Source organism: Sinohyriopsis cumingii, unplaced genomic scaffold, assembly GCF_028554795.1.
Source record: "Sinohyriopsis cumingii isolate HCF-2022 unplaced genomic scaffold, ASM2855479v2 utg000974l, whole genome shotgun sequence".
NCBI lineage: Eukaryota > Metazoa > Mollusca > Bivalvia > Unionida > Unionidae > Sinohyriopsis > Sinohyriopsis cumingii.
Window position 1 is genome coordinate 829,010 of NW_028315950.1, and position 20,335 is coordinate 849,344.

Below are 20,335 nucleotides of genomic sequence, written 5' to 3' on the forward strand. Positions count from 1 at the left end.
AGAGACCGACAACCACCCATCCTCGCTTGTCTGCAAATCCAGATAAACTGCAGGTAACTATAATACCAGACCATTTTCACTGGTTAGGTATATGCCATCACAAATTAGTTGTCAAACATACAACCCTGTAGAACTTGTGTTTTATCTAGAAAACATGATCTTTTATGGACTTTCCCTATTTCAATGCCACTATACATACGAAATTATATTAGTTACCTTGCTTCTTTAAACACTAAAAAAACTGTTCTCTTCCTAAGTCACCATACAAAATTCATTCTCATCATCTTATTGTATTCGTCCTTATTATTTGTACTTGTTGACCACAGTTAACTTCCTTTGCAGCAGTGCTTGCACCCAGTTTGACCAAAATCAAAACCCTTGTCAATTGTGTGACAGAGTGCTTATTATTTTTTGGTACACATTTACCACATTCAACTTACTTTTCAAATGCATCACAAACACCTTTTTGTTTACACCCATCGACCTCAATCAACTTCATTATCAGCTGCAGTGTCATGAACATTATTTGCACACATTTATCATATTCAACATCTTTGTCAGTAATGTCACGCATTCATTACATCGGCCCATTTACCAAATTCATTGTTTTCCATATCACACACTCCATATTATTAGCACCCATTTATCATAATGGTCTTATCAGTTGTATCCCAGAATCTTTATTGTTCGCCCTCATGTGCAACCACGTACGTCTCAGTTGTATCACAAACTCATTATTTGCACATATTTACCTCTTTCAACTTGTTGTATTACATAATAATTATAATTTGCACGCATTTAACACAGCCAACCTGTCAGTTATGTCACAGAGTCTTTAATTTGCACCTATTAACTAGAACCAACTTTTCAGCTGTGTTAAAGAATCATTAATTGCACATATTTGCCACGTTTTAACTTACTTGTTAGCTGTCTCACAGACCTCTTTTATTCTTTCTGATTTATCATTTACATCATGGCTTTCAGCATTCCTGGATTTTACTGGTTGTGTGTTATCCATGAACCCTGGTTCTTCAGCACTGGAACAGCTTAAAGAAAATGAAGCAGCTTCCAGTAAGACAATTTGAACATGACATTGGCATAGCTTAAAGAAAATGAAACAGCTTCTAATATGAAAATACAGTGTAACCCAACTAGAACACGTTGGTTGGGCTCCATAGAACATTACCGTGTTATAGACCGAGCCAACCAAGCCAGTTAGCTGAAGTAAATGATGCATATACCTAAATAATGATGGGGGTTGGGGTGGGTTGGGAAATAAAAGCGGACATAAAATACATGCGTTTGATTAAATGAAGACAAACTAGACTGAAATACATTTTTATATGGACAGCATGCATTTTATAGTACAACCCATAATGCATATAAAAACTTAAGTATGATCTACATTTAATACCTTCGCTCTTTAAATTCAGTTTATCTTCTTAGGATTATGACGTTATATGGAATATGTTTACAACATTTCATCAACGTCTGTTCACCAGAACTCAAATTTTAGATTGTAATAAATGCTAGAGGAAACTCAATGTTTATTAAAGTGACTTTGACCTTCAACCAAATGACTAAACATAATTTTATATGTGTCTGGAATTTTTTTATATTTTAAATTTCATGAAAGTACATTTCCTCAGAATTGGTTTATTTCGCTGATATAAAATATAAAGGCAAAATTAACTCTTTGTAATAGTGACATCAACATTTATGCTGCGAAAATAATTTCCTAAGGCATTGAGAAACCATGCAACAAACACCAATGATGTGTATATACATCAATGAAATCTGACCACAAAGAAAGTAACAGTGACCTTAACCTTTGAGCTACTGACCCTTTAATGGAGAGTCAGTATTGCTTGACATGTGCTGAATGCATTAGTAAATTTCTTTCTGAAATGTCAACCAAATGGAAGTTTTCATAAGGATTTTATCGGGATCTTTCATTTGCAAAAGTTACAGACATACCATAGGAATAACGGAAATATTTTTGCTTGAATTAAATTATGATACGCAAATTAAAAGCAAGGGCTAAATATACAAAGCCAAAAAATTTAAGGTCTTCATTTTCTGCTTAGGAAGGACATAATATATTTAATTAAACTTTATTTACCTTATTTCAAGTTGGTGTAAATGAAACAAGAACAGACCGATACACCCGATATGTGCCTGGTTGCAAATTGAGATAAAAAGACTGATACCAACCCATCTGTTCATGTCTGTAAATCCAGACAAACAACCCGATACCCACCCATCTGTGCCTGTCTGCAAATCCGGAGACCAATACCCACCCATCTTTACCTGCCTGCAAATCCAGACAAACAGAATGAAACCCACCGATCTTTGTCTTTCTGCAAATCCAGTGACCGATACCCACCCATCTGTGCCTGCCTGCAAATACAGATAAACAGCAGGTAACTATAATACCAGACCGTTTGCATTGGTTAAGTATATATCATCACAAATTAGTTGCCGAAACTACAGCCCTGTACAACTTGTTCTTTTATCCAGAAAACATTATTTTTTTATGTGATTTCCCTACTTCAATGCCGATATACGTACGAAATTATATTAGTTACCTTACTTCTTTAAATAATAAAAAAACTGTTCTCCTCTTTCTAAGTCATCATAAAAAATTCATTCTCATCGTCTTATTTTATTCATCCTTATCATTTGCACTTTTTTACCACAATCAACATCCTTTGCAGCAGTGCTGGCACTCAGCTTGACCAAAATCAAAATCCTTGTCAGTGGTGTGACAGAATGCTTATTATGTTTTCATCGCATTTACCACATTCAACTGACTTGTCAACTGCATCACACACACCTAATTGTTTGCACCCATTGACCTCAATCACGTTTATTATCAACTACTGTGTCATACACTCATTATTTGCACACATTTATCATATTCAACATATTTGTCAGTATCGTCACATATTCATTATGTCGACCCATATACCAAACAAATCTTGATAGCTGTGTCACACACTACATATTATTTGCACCCATCTATCACAATGAACTTATAAGTTGTTTCACAGGCTCTTTTTGGTCGCCGTCATTTACAACCACCTACATCTCAGGTGTGTCACACACTCACTATTTGCACACATTTGCCAATTTCAACTTGTTGTGTTACATACTAATTATTATTTGCACCCAAATAATACAATCAATACATCAGTTGTGTCACACTTTTTTTTCTTCATTTGCACCAAATGACTACATCCAAGTTATCAGCTGTGTTAAAAACTCATTGCTTGCACCTATTTGCCACTTTTAACTTACTTGTTAGTTCTCTCATAGATCACTTTAATTCTTTCTGATTTATCATTTACATCATGGCTTTCAGCATTCCTGGATTTTACTGGTTGTGTGTCAGCCATGAACTCTGGTTCTTCAACATTGGAAAAGCTTAAAGAAAATGAAGCAGCTTCCAGTAAGACAATTAGAACATGACATTGGCATAGCTTAAAGAAAATGAAACAGCTTCTAATATGAAAATACAGTGTAACCCAGCTATAACACGGTGGTTGAGCTCCATAGAACGTGACCGTGTTATAGACCAAACCACCCAAGCTATAACACGGTAGTTGGGCTCCATAGAATGTGTAATAGACCGAACCACCCAAGCTAAATATGCTAAATTCAATGATGCATGATGCGTATACCTAAATAATGGCGCAGGAAGGGTGGGTTGGGTAAAAGTGTGGACACAAAATACATATTTTTGATTAAATGAAGACAAACTGAACGACACTTTCAAATGGACAACTAACATTTTGTAGTACAGTCCATAATACATTACGTACTGTACCAGTACATCAAAATCCATAAATTCGAATATACATGAAATGTATTTATCAGTCACATCCCGTTCGACAGCACATAAGTAAAAATTCGTAGTCTTCATTTAATCTATATCCGTTTGTCACTACCAGTTCACTACGAATCAAGGCTATAGTTATTTACATGCACATATTTGTATGCTTTCAAAGGATTGGAAATTTGATTTTGGTTTTTATTCCGCCATTGTCAGCGATTGTATGCAAAAAATCTTTTCCTGCAAAAGGGAAACTTTCACGGTTCAATAAACATGTTCCAGTTACTTTAGAAAATGCAACAATCCATTAGATTCCACTGATTTTATTTACGTTTGGTGCTGACTCAATTTGATAAAAGTGTTTTGCTTTCTATTGAACATTGTAGTCAGCTTTCTTTGATGAAGGACGCACATGTTATTGAATTCACCGTTAAACGAAGCTTTGAAGGAACAAGCAAATGCTGCTGTCTTTAAGCGGAGGCATCAAATAATTGAATAGCATTAATTGAAACTGACTTTTAGTTTTATTAGCTTCGTATATATACAGAACGATAGGTACTTCAAAGATAGTCGGTTTTCTTTACATAACACACAGATAGTCTTTTTTTTAAAGTTTTAGCCAAACTATTTTTTTCTGGGAACATTTTAAGAAAAGAGGTGTAAAACATCGTTAGGTTGATTTTTTGATTTAATGTTCATGCCTTCTAAGGATGATCAAGTGCAGATAGTCCTTGTTGAATGACTATTAGACCAACAAATAGACCTCTGCAACTTTTTTAAAAACATTTCTGGCAGTGTTGTTATTCTGTCTTCCAAGCATGCGTAAGAAATTTAATAAATGTCAACGGAAGATGGATGAACACGAGTTCTGTTCTGACAGGGATTGCTAACAAAATGTGAGTGTTCTGAAGGATTTAATTCTATATGTAAAAAGAAGATAATATCTCTTACAATCCACATGCAAAAGTCAGTCTAAGTTAATATATTAATTACAACAGAGCGACTGATAGTGCAACACTTTGTCGTCAGAAAAACTCAATATGGCATAGTGATCCGTCTGGTTGACCTCAGCTACCAGAAATGTCAACCAAAAATACAGCGACATCTTAGCACACATTACTCAGGCCAGATGTTAGCAGAAGCAGATGTCAGCATACGCGGATTATGATATAACAATTCAGTGTTACGATGGTTTGTCAATGTGAACAAATAGTTTGTTTATTTAGCAAAAATCGATTTCCTTGCACTTACGACAAGTGTTCAGCTTCTTTTTACAGTGCCTCTGAATTTTTTTCGTGGATGTGAAAAATACATATATATGAATGTTTAGGAGCCACGCCGCCATCATCTTGTATTAGAATTCATATGCGTGTGCCCTTCCCCCAAATCACATGTTATTGTTCGTACTTTTAAGAAAGAATTTTGTTTGTGTACGAGAAAAATACATGTATATGAAATTTTGGGAGCCAGGCTACGATCGTGTTAGATGTGAATTTGCGTTATAATGGACCGTGTTATAGTGGGGTCACCCGGTACTTTGAAAATGTTAAAAACCCTTTCTAAACATATATATCCAATGAATCATAATATGTTGCTTCTGGCAGACATTGACCCCTGTGTAACTTTATGTTTCATGCTAATTATTTTCTCTCTCCAAGGTGCCCAATAGTTTGATACATATATCGCATGGTCGCAACAAAAATCAACCAGTAAAGCTATAATCACAAAATGGACTTAAAATCTTATTCTATACTCGGATCTAATATTGTATACCAGTTAACGTCAGATCTGGGTCTTATTGCCTACGGAACAACATAGATACTTATAAGTAAGTGGCATTATTATACGTGAAAGTATGTATTATAGCAAGATGGCCATGATATAGAAATATCATTTTTTTGTAATCTCATTTTACATAAAATGTCATGAACCAGTCTGAAAAGATGTTTTAAATGTTTGCAAATTAAGACAGATATGGGTTAATACTCGACTCATCCACGTATGCTGGAAATTTCGGTAACACCAGTATTGGTTACATATGTATCTAAATGTCCCACTGAAAAGCTTCTTTTGAAATAAAACATGATTTGTCTCGATATTTGGCAAGTTGAAAATATTATATTCAAAGATTGAATATGATATTTTATGTAGCCATGCTGAATTTGAAATAACCAGCAACAAATTAATACCCCAAGATGACTGATTTTTGGAATGAATGTAGAATAGGTCTGATGCACCGAGTCTCATGTCACCACCCAAAAATAGCAGAATTTGAAGATGAGTGTAGAATAAGCCTGACGTACCAGGCTTCCTGCATATCACTCAGGGTATCAACATTTTGGAAATGTGCATAGAATAGGCCTGGTGTAACAAGTGGAGCAAAGTGTTGGAGTTGAGTGTAGAATAGGACTGATTCACCAGACCTCCTGCATATCACCCAGGTTCACAACGTTTAGGAGATGTACATACAATATGGGACTCATGAATATAACATGAAGTGACTAATGGAGGCACAAGACCTGGTGACTTTGTGGTTAGCATGCCAGAATATTGTCCAAAAGAGTGTCAGTTGAAACTCTACCATAGGATTATCCTTTATCATCTACTAGTGTTGCTGTGTTGGCTACTATGTTGCAATGTTGTCTACTATGTTGTAAAATGAAGTACCAAAACCAAACAAATACTAAAATGAAAGTAATACTTTCAACATGTGTCACCTTTGTGCAGTCTTGTCTGTTTCTATATTTACATTCGCAAACGTTATTTGCATTCATGTACAAAATCAAACACTGCTTGGTATTCTATCAGATGTCCCTTTTACGACTGTTTCATCACCACGTGGGTTGGCTATTTTAAGAGCCATAAAATGTTTATGTCTTTGTATTTAATAGTTTAGATTTTATTAGTTGGAAAGCCATCTTTCATCACAGTATATTCTATGCGTGGCAGCCGGTATATCTGGTTGAAAGATTACCCAGAAAGACCCTGGCAACCACCATTTGTATGACAGAAGCAGATTTGTATTTGGTTCTACTCTAGATCAAAGTCTTCGAACCCAATCATGAGTTTCTCCTGACATCACCCGCCAATCCCATAATTGAAAGTACCAACACGTGCTCGTGCATAAGGATAGTCATGTGGGGGTAAAACAAATATTTGACCTTGTCAGAAACCAACAAAACCGCTAATGCAATGACTCCAAGCTGGCTTAGTGTTTTCATGCTGGGCTATGGAGTCAATGATTGAGCTAATGCAATAATTCCAAGCTGGCTTAGTGTTTTCATGCCAGACTATGCAGTCAATGATTGAGCTAATTTGATAATTCCAAGCTGGCTGAGTGTTTTCATTCCAGGCTATGCAGTCAATGATTGAGCTAATGCAATGACTCCAAGCTGGCTTAGTGTTTTCATGCAAGGCTATGCAGTCAATGATTGAGCTAATGCAATGATTCCAAGCTGTCTTAGTGTTTTCATGTTGGGCTATGGAGTCAATGATTGAGCTAATGCAATGACTCCAAGCTGTCTTAGTGTTTTCATGCTGGGCTATGGAGTCAATGATTGAGCTAATGCAATAATTCCAGGCTGGCTTAATGTTTTCATTCCACGCTATGCAGTCAATGATTGAGCTAATGCAATAATTCCAAGCTGGCTTAGTCTTTTCATGCTGGGCTATGGAGTCAATGATTGAGCTAATGCAATAATTCCAAGCTGGCTTAGTGTTTTTATGCCAGGCTATGGAGTCAATGATTGAGCTAATGCAATGACTCCAAGCTGGCTGTATGTTTTCATTCCAGGCTATGCAGTCAATGATTGAGCTAATGCAATGACTCCAAGCTGGCTTAGTGTTTTCATGCTGGGCTATGGAGTCAATGATTGAGCTAATGCAATAATTCCAAGCTGGCTTAATGTTTTCATTCCACGCTATGCAGTCAATGATTGAGCTAATGCAATAATTCCAAGCTGGCTTAGTCTTTTCATACTGGGCTATGGAGTCAATGATTGAGCTAATGCAATGACTCCAAGCTGGCTGTATGTTTTCATTCCAGGCTATGCAGTCAATTATTGAGCTAATGCAATGACTCCAAGCTGGCTTAGTGTTTTCATGCCAGGCTATGCAGTCAATGATTGAGCTAATGCAGTGATTCCAAGCTGTCTTAGTGTTTTCATGTTGGGCTATCGAGTTAATGATTGAGCTAATGCAATAATTCCAAGCTGGCTTAGTGTTTTCATGCTGGGCTATGGAGTCAATGATTGAGCTAATGCAATAATTCCAAGCTGGCTTAGTGTTTTCATTCCACGCTATGCAGTCAATGACTGAGCTAATGCAATGATTCCAAGCTGGCTTAGTGTTTTCATGCTGGGCTATGGAGTCAATGATTGAGCTAATGCAATAATTCCAAGCTGGCTTAGTGTTATCATTCCACGCTGTGCAGTCAATGATTGAGCTAATGCAATGACTCCATGCTGGCTTAGTGTTTTCATGCCAGGCTATGCAGTCAACGATCGAGCTAATGCAATGATTCCAAGCTGGCTTAGTGTTTTCATGCTGGGTTATGGAGTCAATGAGTGAGCTAATGCAATATTTCCAAGCTGGCTGAGTGTTTTCATGCTGGGCTATGGAGTCAATGATTGAGCTAATGGAATGATTCCAAGCTGGCTTAGTGTTTTCATGCTGGGCTATGGAGTCAATGATTGAGCTAATGCAATGATTCCAAGCTGGCTTAGTGTTTTCATGCTGGGCTATGGAGTCAATGATTGAGCTAATGGAATGATTCCAAGCTGGCTTAGTGTTTTCATGCTGGGCTATGCAGTCAATGATTGAGCTAATGCAATGACTCCAAGCTGGCTTAGTGTTTCATGCTGGGCTATGCAGTCATTGATTGAGCTAATGCAATGATTCCAAGCTGGCTGAGTGTTTTCATGCCAGGCTATGCAGTCAATGATTGAGCTAATGCAATGATTCCAAGCTGGCTTAGTGTTGGTAGGGGTTCATCAGGGTTGTCCCAGTTGTTGATTTCTATCTGACCCACAACATGATTAGCTTTCAGTGCATATGAGTGTATTTTAATACCATATTTGTGAAGCAGATATTCGTCAACACGTGGAACGAAATTACTATTAAGGTTGGGGCCGCGAGTGGCCGAGTAGTCTAAAGCGCTCTCCGTTACGGATCACTGCCATCTCACCTCTGTCTGCATAGGTTCGAGTCTCGGATTCGGCCAATGTGGGTATGTGAGAAAGCTTGCCAGTAGCTTCTCGAGGGTCGGTGGTTCTTTCCGTGGTTTTCCCGGGTTCTTCCTCCACCATTAATATTGGCCGCAATGTATAGCCTATCGTGTGCTGAAAAATGGCGTTAAACCCCACAACAACAACAACTATTAAGGTTAAGACCTGTTGTCCCAAACAACGTCATCAAAGTCGGCAGCCTCCTCAATACATCATTTATGCATAATAACAAATCTTAAATACTAGAGCCGAAGATGGTTAATAACGCGTTATTCGAAAATATTTCTCCCAAGTATATATATTCTTTTACACTTATTGGTATTAAATGAGCGTACAACCGAAACAGTTCTCGATGATTTATCATTAAGATACGACCTTATAAAGAATCAACTAAATCGTAATAGGTCAGTTTCAGGATTTTCCTATAATTGTATCCGCTTTACTAAGTAGACAACTGTATAACAATTATAATCAGCAACCCTTTTGTTATTGGACGCGTGCGTACTTGATAATGACGTTATATCCGGATCTATTAGCAATACGTCTAAAGACACTAGTGGGATTTAACCCGTGAATAATAACATGCTATACGTCAAATATTCCAGAGAGTATATATTATATAGCTCCTCCATCTCGCTGTATAATCCAGTTTGTTCCATCAGGAAACGTAATACATTTTATTAACAATAAGGTTTTGTCAGCCATGATCATGATATCACTAAATTTTTCAGTCAAACATTGCTTCGATATATCATCCCCATCGTTCGATTGGCTCTTGGAACTGAACACATTAGCAGTGTAACTTCTATGCTACTGGCTTTAACATAAAAAGTCAAAGAAATCAAAGGAATTGATTGGAATGTACCGATGATAAACTGCATCATTCATGTTTTCTGAAGAAACGCAAATATAGCGGCTTTGACAGTTAAGTTTTCATTTTTAATTGCGAAAAATATGAGTGTTGGAGACGCTCGGTTATAAATTATAAATTCATGAATGAGAAATAATAAAGATTTGCGTAATTTGTAAGATCAGTTATGATTTAATAAAACAATCTTTCATGTTACAAACCGCTGAGTAGGTGAAACCTCTACGTAACGCAAAAGACGGACTATAACTTTCCCGCCCTCGTGACAATTTCGTTCAGATGCTAATGTTTGGGTAGAAATCAAGACGTTCATCTTTTAAACCGGCAGTCATTTACTACTGACGAAGGAAGTACAAACCTTTCAGATGCCATGTTAAGTGGTACTAAATGTTTTGATAGTCTCTACTAGCTTTAACAATGTATTCGGTGTCAAGCACGTTATCCGTCATATTTTGATTTTATTGTATATTGAATAGAAGTTAGTTGAAAGTACCAGCCTAAGACACAACAACAGTAGCGGCCGAGAATCACTGTAAACTTAATAGAGAACGTTAAACGCTGCTTTTAATGCACAAATAATAAAGTTAATCCAGTTGAGTGATGCATGCTTTGTTTATTGTTCTAACCTTACCATATGGATTTAGCTACTGCTTAGAAAGAACCAATCATTTTACTCCTAGAACAAATTGTTTACGTGACCCTCAATCAAGGCGAGAAACTAAGCCAAATATAGAAACAATTGTTTCTATTATTTAGTATTTATAGAAACATTCAGGTCAAACTGAATTTTCTGGAAAATATAAAATTCCTTCTAAAACAAAATTACATAATTACATTATAATGACATGTAAAGAAAATAAAAAGATTCCCAAACCCACAAACAATCAAATCGAATCAAATACAACTTAAATCAAATACAAATTAAATCTAATATATGTAATTATATTTATCTATAATAAAAATTGATAACAAACGTTTACATTTATGATATTCGATTACTTATTAATATCAAAAGATAATATAGTGACTTTTTCGATCACAACTTATCAGGCGAAGATTACGTGGCACAAAGATAGATGTACATATAAGTCCCAGTCTGCATCTTGTAGATAGAACATAGCTAGGGTTGAGTCGGTGTCAGTGATTTCAGCAAACTTGAGGCACTTTGCTTTACATTCAGACACACTTGGCGTGTCCATGTACTCGAGAGACATATTCAAGTCTCTTCACCATTAGCCTGGCTTACCATCAAGATCTGAATACGTGGCAAGTTAAGCATAATGGAAGGATTTCGGTATTGATTATACGGGAAATCCGGGTTATTTCAGACGCTCTCGTATGTGTTCAAAACACAACACACAAGCATTTGGACATAGTACACAATTAATTTTACTATATGTTCTCTACATTTGTTTCTCAGTACTGACCTTTCCACTGTGTGACAATCAATGCAAATCATATGTTAATCTAAAATACCTTCAAAGATGACTTCACGGTGAAGTTCTTGTCAAAGGTTGACCTGCTCTTTTTTTAGATTAATGACTGTCAACATAACAGCATGTAACCAGAACACGAATTTCACTTCCGGATCATCACCAAGGCCTTATTACTCACTGTGCACTGTCGCCAAAATACATACAGACAACAACACCCTGAGCTCATATTATCAAGAATAAACAGTTACCTTTAAATCCCTACCAAAAATGCATAAATAAAACTCTTCTATCACCACCAAAATGAGAGAGGAAAAAATGTTCTAAAAATAGACTAGAACTACATTCGTGGGTACTGAACTGGAAGTATTAATTGTGATGTAATTCCATTTACAGGCGCTCAATGTTGATGTGATGCATACTAAGCGTCTAAGTGACGGTGAATTTTGCAATTTTCAATTGGATTTACGTCATTCTAATGAGCAATTGTTTCAGTGTAAATTTCAATACTATATACAAAATCTGTAAATTCGGACAGTGGTAGGAAAACCGATCTAGGGTAACTTCGGACAAGTAAGGGGCAGTATTGATGATGTGCAACAATTTTCGTATCATTACTGCAACTAATTATAACAGGAACAATCATAGTCTTGATGATGATGATGATGATGATGATGATTGTAAGAATGGTGACAACAATGAAGGCGATAACGATCGTGAAAAAAGCAGAAACACATTTATGGGATATATGAATCCTTACTAAAGTCTCTCTCTTTTATTTTATATTTAATGAGAGAGAGAGAGTTTGATGTTTATGGTACAATATAATACGATGGTCAAATCGTGGAGAGGCAATGAGAGTAAAGCATAGCTACACCATGGTAGTTTACAATAGAATATGAAGGTCAAATCGTGGAGAGGCAAAGAGATTAAAGCATAGATACACCAAGGTAATTTACCTGGCCTAGCCTGGATTAAGAGCCTGACACTCTTCCGACTGAGATAGATAAAGAAAGGCGATTACTATTATCTTACCAAATACTTCATATCATGTTGGTATAACGTGTTTTTGAGTTGATTGTAATGTGCTCCTTTTGTGTGAAATTCAAACAAAAGTAAACAATTATGCGTGGTTATGTTCTCTTGTAACTACTACACTCAAAAAGTCACAGAGCTTATTCTTTATTTCCCTAATTAAAATGAAATTGCGGATTAAAGAGTCAAGAGCCAGCTGAATATATTTTTTATTTAATTTGTGTTTGATTTGGTTTGATTATTTGTGGGATTTTGAATCTTTTTTTTTCTTTACATGTCAATGTAATGTAATTTTGTTTACAAGGAATTTGATATTTTCCAGAAATTCAGTTTGACCTGAATCTTTCCATGAATACCTAATAATATAAGTACAGTTTCTATGTTTGACTTAGTTCCTTTCGTTGTTTGAGGGTCAAGGATTCAACTTTTATTCTCGGAGTAAAATGATTGGTTCTTATCAAGGACATACAGAGGCTACGTGTTTTTGTTATCTGTAAACATTATCACGTGATGCTCTATTTCGCAATTAGGCATTTCTAAAATTGCGCATTACTTAGTATTAATATTGATGTTAAGAGAGAGATCTCAGTCTGGGCTATTAACACTTGACGTCAATGTGTTCTTTTGTTGTGTCAATTTGGAATTATTTCGATAGATTCATTTTTTTTTTCCTGGAAATATGTGTTCTCATATAAAACTCTTTAACTAAGACATTTCTTTTTTAAAAAAAATTTGATTTCCGAAACCGGAGAATTATTTATTGTGCATCTGCAAGGAACCGTAGACAGCAATGTTGAACAGTATACAGCCTATGTCACCGTCTTCCATCTTGGATTCTTCGTCGGGACTCGAACTTGCATACATTATAACATTTGAATATTAGGACTTCTAAAATTTTATTCGTAGAGTATTCTTTGATTATTTTTGGATTAGATTCTTAAAACCGTAAATTTTCATTTGTTTCCATTTTTAGAGTAATTTTCCAGTGAAATAAATTACTATATTTTTCAAAGCTTGTTGTTTTTCACTCTTTCTTGTGTTACTGTTTAATCAAGCCTAAGCACGTAAAATAAGAAAGCTATGAAACTTCATATGACATTGAACTGTTATATAGACTGTCGCAAAGAATAAATGTAACAATCGCAAAATCTTTGAATCAATATTCTTTATTAAGTAGTCGTCATATTTTTGGGCGAAGTGATTTCTTCGGTTTCTTTTGCATCTTTCCGCGCTATTTTTTTTTCTCTCTCTCTTTGTTCAGGTACCCTTCATTTCTCAACTATTACATCTTCACTTATCACTTATGATATTTCACTGCTCCAAACTATGTTCCTTTTTTGTTTGCAATGGTCGCACAGCTCTAAGAAAGAAAAAATCATTCCACGGCCTTTTCATAAGACTTTCTGGCATACTGTATCGGGTATGCTGTGTGTTGGATTTGGAGTAATATATGGCACTTGCTGGATTGGGCGTGATTTGTGTCATTTCTAGCACTGTATTAGTTGTTGTTTAACTGGACAGCAGACCATCGGGAAACTTTGCATTGCAGTTTTTGTCAGCAATTACTACTAACTGGATACTACTGTCTGAGATTTGTTGTAGTGCACGTGGATCCTTGACGGTAACAATCTCCAATACAAATGTGAAACGGATGCATCATAGGACAGCGATGAATTTATGTTTGTTTGGTCCTCTAAGGTCGATGGTAGAGTCTCCATCGATTAACCAATGAGAGTAGACGCAATATCTAAGTCTTTAATTGCAGAACTTGTTTGTACTGTTGACCCTCAAGCGAGTTTCTGAGTTTCACAAGCAACTACAGCGTTATCAAAGTAAACATTTGAAGGTGGTTATTCTTTAAAATATCAACATTATGGTGTGGTTGCCTGTGTGTATTTCGGCAACAGTGCATAGCGAGTAATGAGGCTTTGGTCCTGATGTGCACGTGAAATCTGTGAATTGCTTTATTTAGAGTCCAGCCTTTCAACAAATCCCAGAAAACCAATGACAACAACTTCACCACGTGTCAAGCTTTGGAGGTAATTTAGATTAACATTTGATGATTAGAATTTGGACACAGTGAAAAGTTCAGTACTAAGAAACAAATGTACAAACTCTATACAAAAATTAATTGTGGCTGGAGTCTAGTCAGTACCATACTCATAAAAGTATACATTGGTACCCCATATTTATAAAAGAAGTTACAGACATAACAGTTTGATAATATGTGTAAATTGACTAAACGTAGACCTATGGCATTGAAGGGCGTGACCAAATGTTTCTCAGTGTTAAGTGTGAGCAGGCCAACGGCTCTTCCGTAAAGTGATTTGACGGATCTCGTAGGCACTCTATATTAGCACCGGTGAAAGAGTCTCTGCTTGTGTTTCTGAATACGTGATAAATTTAAAATGGCAATTACTACCACCTCTTTCCACAATTTGGCACTGACCGAAATATCATTTCCATCGTGTTTTCATGTATTTCTTCTACGTGGCTTGTTTCATGCTCAAATTCTAGTGGATGCAAGTAGTCTAGTGTAAGCTCGTATTTTAACTGAATCTGGTGCTCTGGTGCGTATATAAGGAATTGGCACATGTTGTGGAATTCAAACTGCGTTCAGTGCTAAGAAGTAGGGCTGGTAACAATTATAGGCAGTCCAACTTTAAGAGAAGAGATCCTTCCACTTGTCCTTCTAGCTTCTTTGCCATAGATCGATTATTTAGTTTGTGACAGTGTCATGGAAAAGGTGATAGAGGTTCGTTAAACGAAATTGTATAAAACCTATTAGTAATCGTAATTGGTGAGGGGAATAGCGCGCTTGTGTGTATGTGCGAGTAAGTGTTAGAAATTTGTGAGGAACATAGATGGATTCTTAGACTGTCTTTGGCTCGATGTCTGCCAGTCCATTTAAGGAGGATAAAATGCTGCATCAGTTATGAATCGGATCTTTTCGGACAGTTTGAGCTTAATGTTCCATCGCTTCTGAAATGTATCGCACAGCAATATATTTGAACTTATCTTGCCAGTTAGTATCCTTCTTGTAGCTCATCTGACACTCCATTATCCAATATGTGGTTCTATATAGCAAATATCACGTGACTAACGTTTGTTAGTGCGTTTCATTTAGCTTTGAGCCGAAGTTGATCACTGGTTTCCTGCTTTTCCCAGTTTTGAGAGTGTGATGTCAATGGGCTTACAAGGCAGAATGTAATCTCAAAGATGACATAACTTTTCTCTGATTACACTTTCAAGTGGACAGAATAAAACTCAATCAAGTCAATTTGATTTAGTGTTCCCAATGTTTCACACTGTATTATGTTCTTCATGACTGATGCACATTCAGACCAAATACTGTTGTATATATTTTCTTGACTAGAGAGAGCGAGATAATAACACATTTACGTAAGTAAGTTAGCAAGCTGCTAGAGAGAAAGAAGAAGAGATAACCCATATAAATATCTATATAATATTCGGCATGTTGTTATACAATCATTATTCTGTGAAATGATATGAAAGGATATGCTTCTTTTAAGATATTTTCAAGTGAATGTTTAAAACTGTGCTATATATACAACTATTTATCCAAACTCTTTCACACACGTTTCAATGTAATTCATCTTCTTGTATGCTTGGATGTATTCAGTTTCTTCAAAGAATATCCGGAATGACTTATATCGCTTATTAGTGCATATATCAATGATGATGTATGAGCGTGAATAGATTTTAAGACCACTCTAAAGCAAAAGGCGACACATGACTTGAAAACTAAAGTATGGTTTCTTCTTTTGCAAGTGTGAATAATGGTCTTGCATAACCACACCAGAGTTCATAAGATGCATAGACTAAAGCAGAGGAAGGGTAATTAACAACCAAAGTAGCAGAAGAATAAAGCAGATAAAAAGCAGAAATACATTTGTTACGCATAAATTTAATTTTTAATTCAAGCATGGAGATAATTTTAAAAATACAGCATGACATTACGATAGAGAGATTGGCGGGATTCTTTACATTATTGTTACATTATTATTACATTATTGTTTCAAGAAAAGGACATAATAGAGATTTTTTCCCAATATTGTTGGTTAGTTTATTGAACATAAATTTCTTTCATCATTTCCCAATGTATTGAAGGAACGAATCTCAGATCCAACGAGAGACATAAAGACATCATTCTGGCCTCCTATAAACGACGGTGTCACTCTTGCGATGCAGATGTTATATCACAAGTACTAGCGAAGAGGCACTGGGATCGAACTGGATAAAAAGAATCAGAATCTAAGTCTGCAGTACCGCAGGTCTTGACAATGCCCTGAACTCTGGCGTATACATAGTGGTCCCTATTCTCAGAAACGTTTACTATCCCCATAATAGGCCATTACTTTACATTTCTCAGCCTTACTTATGTATCCTTGGAACACGCACGGCCCTCGTGACTCTGTATCCAGCGATACTTCAATTCGACAAAAATTGCTTCAGTGCTCAACTTAGTTTCCAATCTAGTTTTACTCAATGCCTGAAAATTGCCGGCTTGAGAACTTGTGAACAATGCCAATGCAAAGTATATACCTCGAGTTATATCTGATTCAATTGCAACCGCTGTGGACAGAAGGACGAGAGGAACAACACTGTCAAACTATAACGCTTCCACCTTGTTTGACAAGCCTGAATTGCTGTGCTGCTAGAGCGGAGTATTAATACTTCTACATTAGATCGCAGACTGTATCACTTAAACTTGTAGTCATTTCATCTATTTTTTCAGGAACCACACAGACAAAAAGATGATTTTCTGCAACGTTTACCATTGTGCTTGTCTATATTGTTGGTATTTCAAAAGGAATCTCCAGACATCCAGCAATACTTTAATGCCTCATCGAGACTGCATGCATTGCTCTTTTGCAATATGTATTAACAACTATACAACGGTTTAATAATAATGTAATATTATACAATAACTTTAACAACCAATTCCAGTGATTACAATAAATACTTCATAATGTTCACAATAAACGGTATCTCTGATCACTGACATACCTTCACTCCTGTTTGTTGAATGAGAGGATGTAAAGCCGCTTGTTTTTAATAATTATAGAGTAATAATATTGTCAGTAAAACTCAGGTTTATATAGAGTGGGTAATTCTTAACTGAATGAACTTATAAAGATTAGCTTGATAGCTACATCATTGTTAATGGTAAACCAATACTAACTTAAAATGAGTGCATCAATTACATTGTGCTAAATCTTCATATAGCATGGCTCTGTAATTTATTTGATTCTCCGTTGCAAAAGCCAATGTTTTCGACATTGATGTTCAAGAATCAGTGAAGGATCTATCAATCAAACGAAGACAATACATAACGCAGTTCTATAACCACCTATGAGAGTAAAGATTGTGCTGTTACGGTTGGTTTCATCTCCAGTACATAGTCTAATTTCAACCTCTAGCGAGTTTGTAGACTCCAGTTCATTTCTTCCACTTGTAGACTCCAGCATGTATAGCTGCCTACATGCCTAAAATGCAGACCATTTACAAGCTGTCGTCATGTTTTTGTTGCACACTGACTCTACTTATCTTGCAGATACTGTTTTTATTCAATTTGTCGCACATGACGACTTTGTCGTTTGACCTTTGTCATCAATGGGTCTCTTTCTGCTCTAATCATCAAACATCAGCGAAGGCATACGGTACAGAACTTCAGTGTGATAATGCAGCTGTATTACTGAGAACCTAGGTATTGGACTAAATTGGTTAACATTGGTTGTTGTTGTAAATGAGCACACAAAATTGACTATAAAGCACCAAGCCCCAATTCTATTATTGCGTCAGGAATCTGTTTCCCCACCGGGCAGCATACTCTACAGGTATCATACGACATAGATTAAGGTCATACAAAATAAGCCCATGGCTTAGAATTATAAAATATAATACACAATAAAATCATAATAGAATCATAAAAATAAAACAAATAAAAAATATACACATAACAATTGCTAACATGAATTTTTGACGGGCACTCCAAACATTACATCAGAAATGTTCAAACAGAATAAATTTTTACATGCTTAAATACCCATATCAACAAAGGCCACATATTTTATAAATTTTACAATCACAAGTTTACATTCAGTAGATCATATATCATCCATTGTACTTATAGCCGATCTGTTAGGCATGTATCTAGCTGTATGCATTTCAAAATATTATCTCTCTCATGAATTTGCTTATGTATAGTAACATACTTAATTGCGTACCTTGATAGAGTGTGGTACTGTACCATCAGCTGATGTCGCATTCCAATGAATCATTTGATTTAATAATTGTTAACCAAAGTGCACTAGAAATATTCAAACAGATCATATGAATCATATGTGCACAGTTGATATCAGTAAGTAACTAGGATATGCCAAACATACGCGAAGGTCCACTCTTGTTTACAACTTTCAGAATTTATCATTTAGTAGTCTCTATTAATTTGTATCCATTGTTTATCGCTCAGGCGCATTATTGGCTGAGATATTCAAAATGTTATTTCCATCTTGAATTAGATTACTTCCCGTTTTTTAATTTAGTACATTGTCACTTAACTTTCATGTCTCCTGGTATAATAATAATAATAATAATAATAAAGAGGACTTTGTATAGTGCCTAATTCTTAGAAGCTCTAAGCGCTTTACAACATTAGACAACACCTATAAGATAATAAAAAAATATATAATGATATGATTACAAACACAAACACCATGAAATTAGAAAACATCGAAGAAGAAAAACAAATGCTGAGAATATTTAAGGTAGGAAACATTATTAGGTCTTTAAGTGTGTTCCTGCAGTCGAAATAAGTGAGTTTTGAGAGCACTCTTGAATGTGATCACTGTGTCTTTGTGTCTAAGTTCAGTGGGCAACTCATTCCACGTTGCTGGGCCCTGGTATGCAAAAGAACGCTGTCCATATGACTTTGTTTTCATAGTGGGAATAATGAGTATACGATTGTCAGAAGTGGAGCGTAAGTATCTTGCTGGTGTGTACACATGGGTGAGGTCGGATAGGTATGTTGGACTAGAGTCTGACAGTGAAACGTAGCACAGAGAACAAATTTTGTTTTTGATTCTGGATCAAATGGATAGCCAGTGTAGGGTACAGAGCAACGGGAGATTTGTTCTGATCGTGGTACTCTAAGTATGATCAGAGGAGTTGTGTTTTGAACTTTTTGAAGTTTTTGGAGTAGGTATTGAGATGAACCAGATAAAACTGAGTTACAATAGTCCAGTCTTGAAAGTACTAAAGAACACACAAGTGTTTTAGTGGCATCAACTGAAAGATATTTGTGAATGTACCTGATGTGTCTCAGCTCAAGATATGCAGCCTTTGCATATGTTCATGACATGTTGGTGCAATGTGCAAGTAGTGTCCAGAGTAACAATTAGATTTTGTACTGATTGTGTGAATTTAATGTTGGTGTTGCTGATATTTATTGTTTGAGGTAAAGGATGTGAATGAGAAAGTCGTTGTGTTGTAATCAGAATGGCATCAGTTTTATCATCATTCATCTGCAGCTTTTTACATGTCATCCATGATTTCACATCAGAAATGCACATCTCTACACCTTGGACGGTAGCATAAACTTGAGTTGGTTGGGTAGATTTGTATATTTGGGTGACATCAACGTACAGTTGGTGAGACACTGGATGATGATCTATGACACTTGAGAGCGGATGAGTGTATATAATGAAGAGAACAAGACCAAGAACAGACCCCTGTGGAACACCACAACATAGATCAACTGGGTTGGAGTGTATTTCATTTGCAGATACAATTTGTGTCATGTTGACCAGGCGGAACTCGAACCACAGTAAGGCTGTATCATGAATGCCAAATACATGCTGTAGACAGTGAAGTAATATATCATGGTCTATTGTGTCAAATGTTGCAGACAAATCAA

General features: G+C 36.0%; 1 protein-coding gene across 1 annotated transcript in view; it reads right to left on the minus strand.

Moving 5' to 3' along the window:
• LOC149772895 (tyrosyl-DNA phosphodiesterase 2-like) overlaps positions 1 to 6,579 on the minus strand; it is a 69,995-nt gene extending 63,416 nt beyond the window's left edge. Inside the window, exons 1-4 of the mRNA XM_089947137.1 lie at positions 6,553 to 6,579; positions 3,301 to 3,426; positions 2,347 to 2,400; positions 921 to 1,046 (exon numbers count right to left, since the gene is read on the minus strand). Of these exons, the coding sequence (XP_089803263.1) occupies positions 921 to 1,046; positions 2,347 to 2,400; positions 3,301 to 3,398 (278 nt within the window). The 5' untranslated portion in view covers positions 3,399 to 3,426; positions 6,553 to 6,579. The remainder of the gene's footprint in view (positions 1 to 920; positions 1,047 to 2,346; positions 2,401 to 3,300; positions 3,427 to 6,552) is intronic.
• Between the last annotated feature and the right edge of the window lie 13,756 nt (positions 6,580 to 20,335).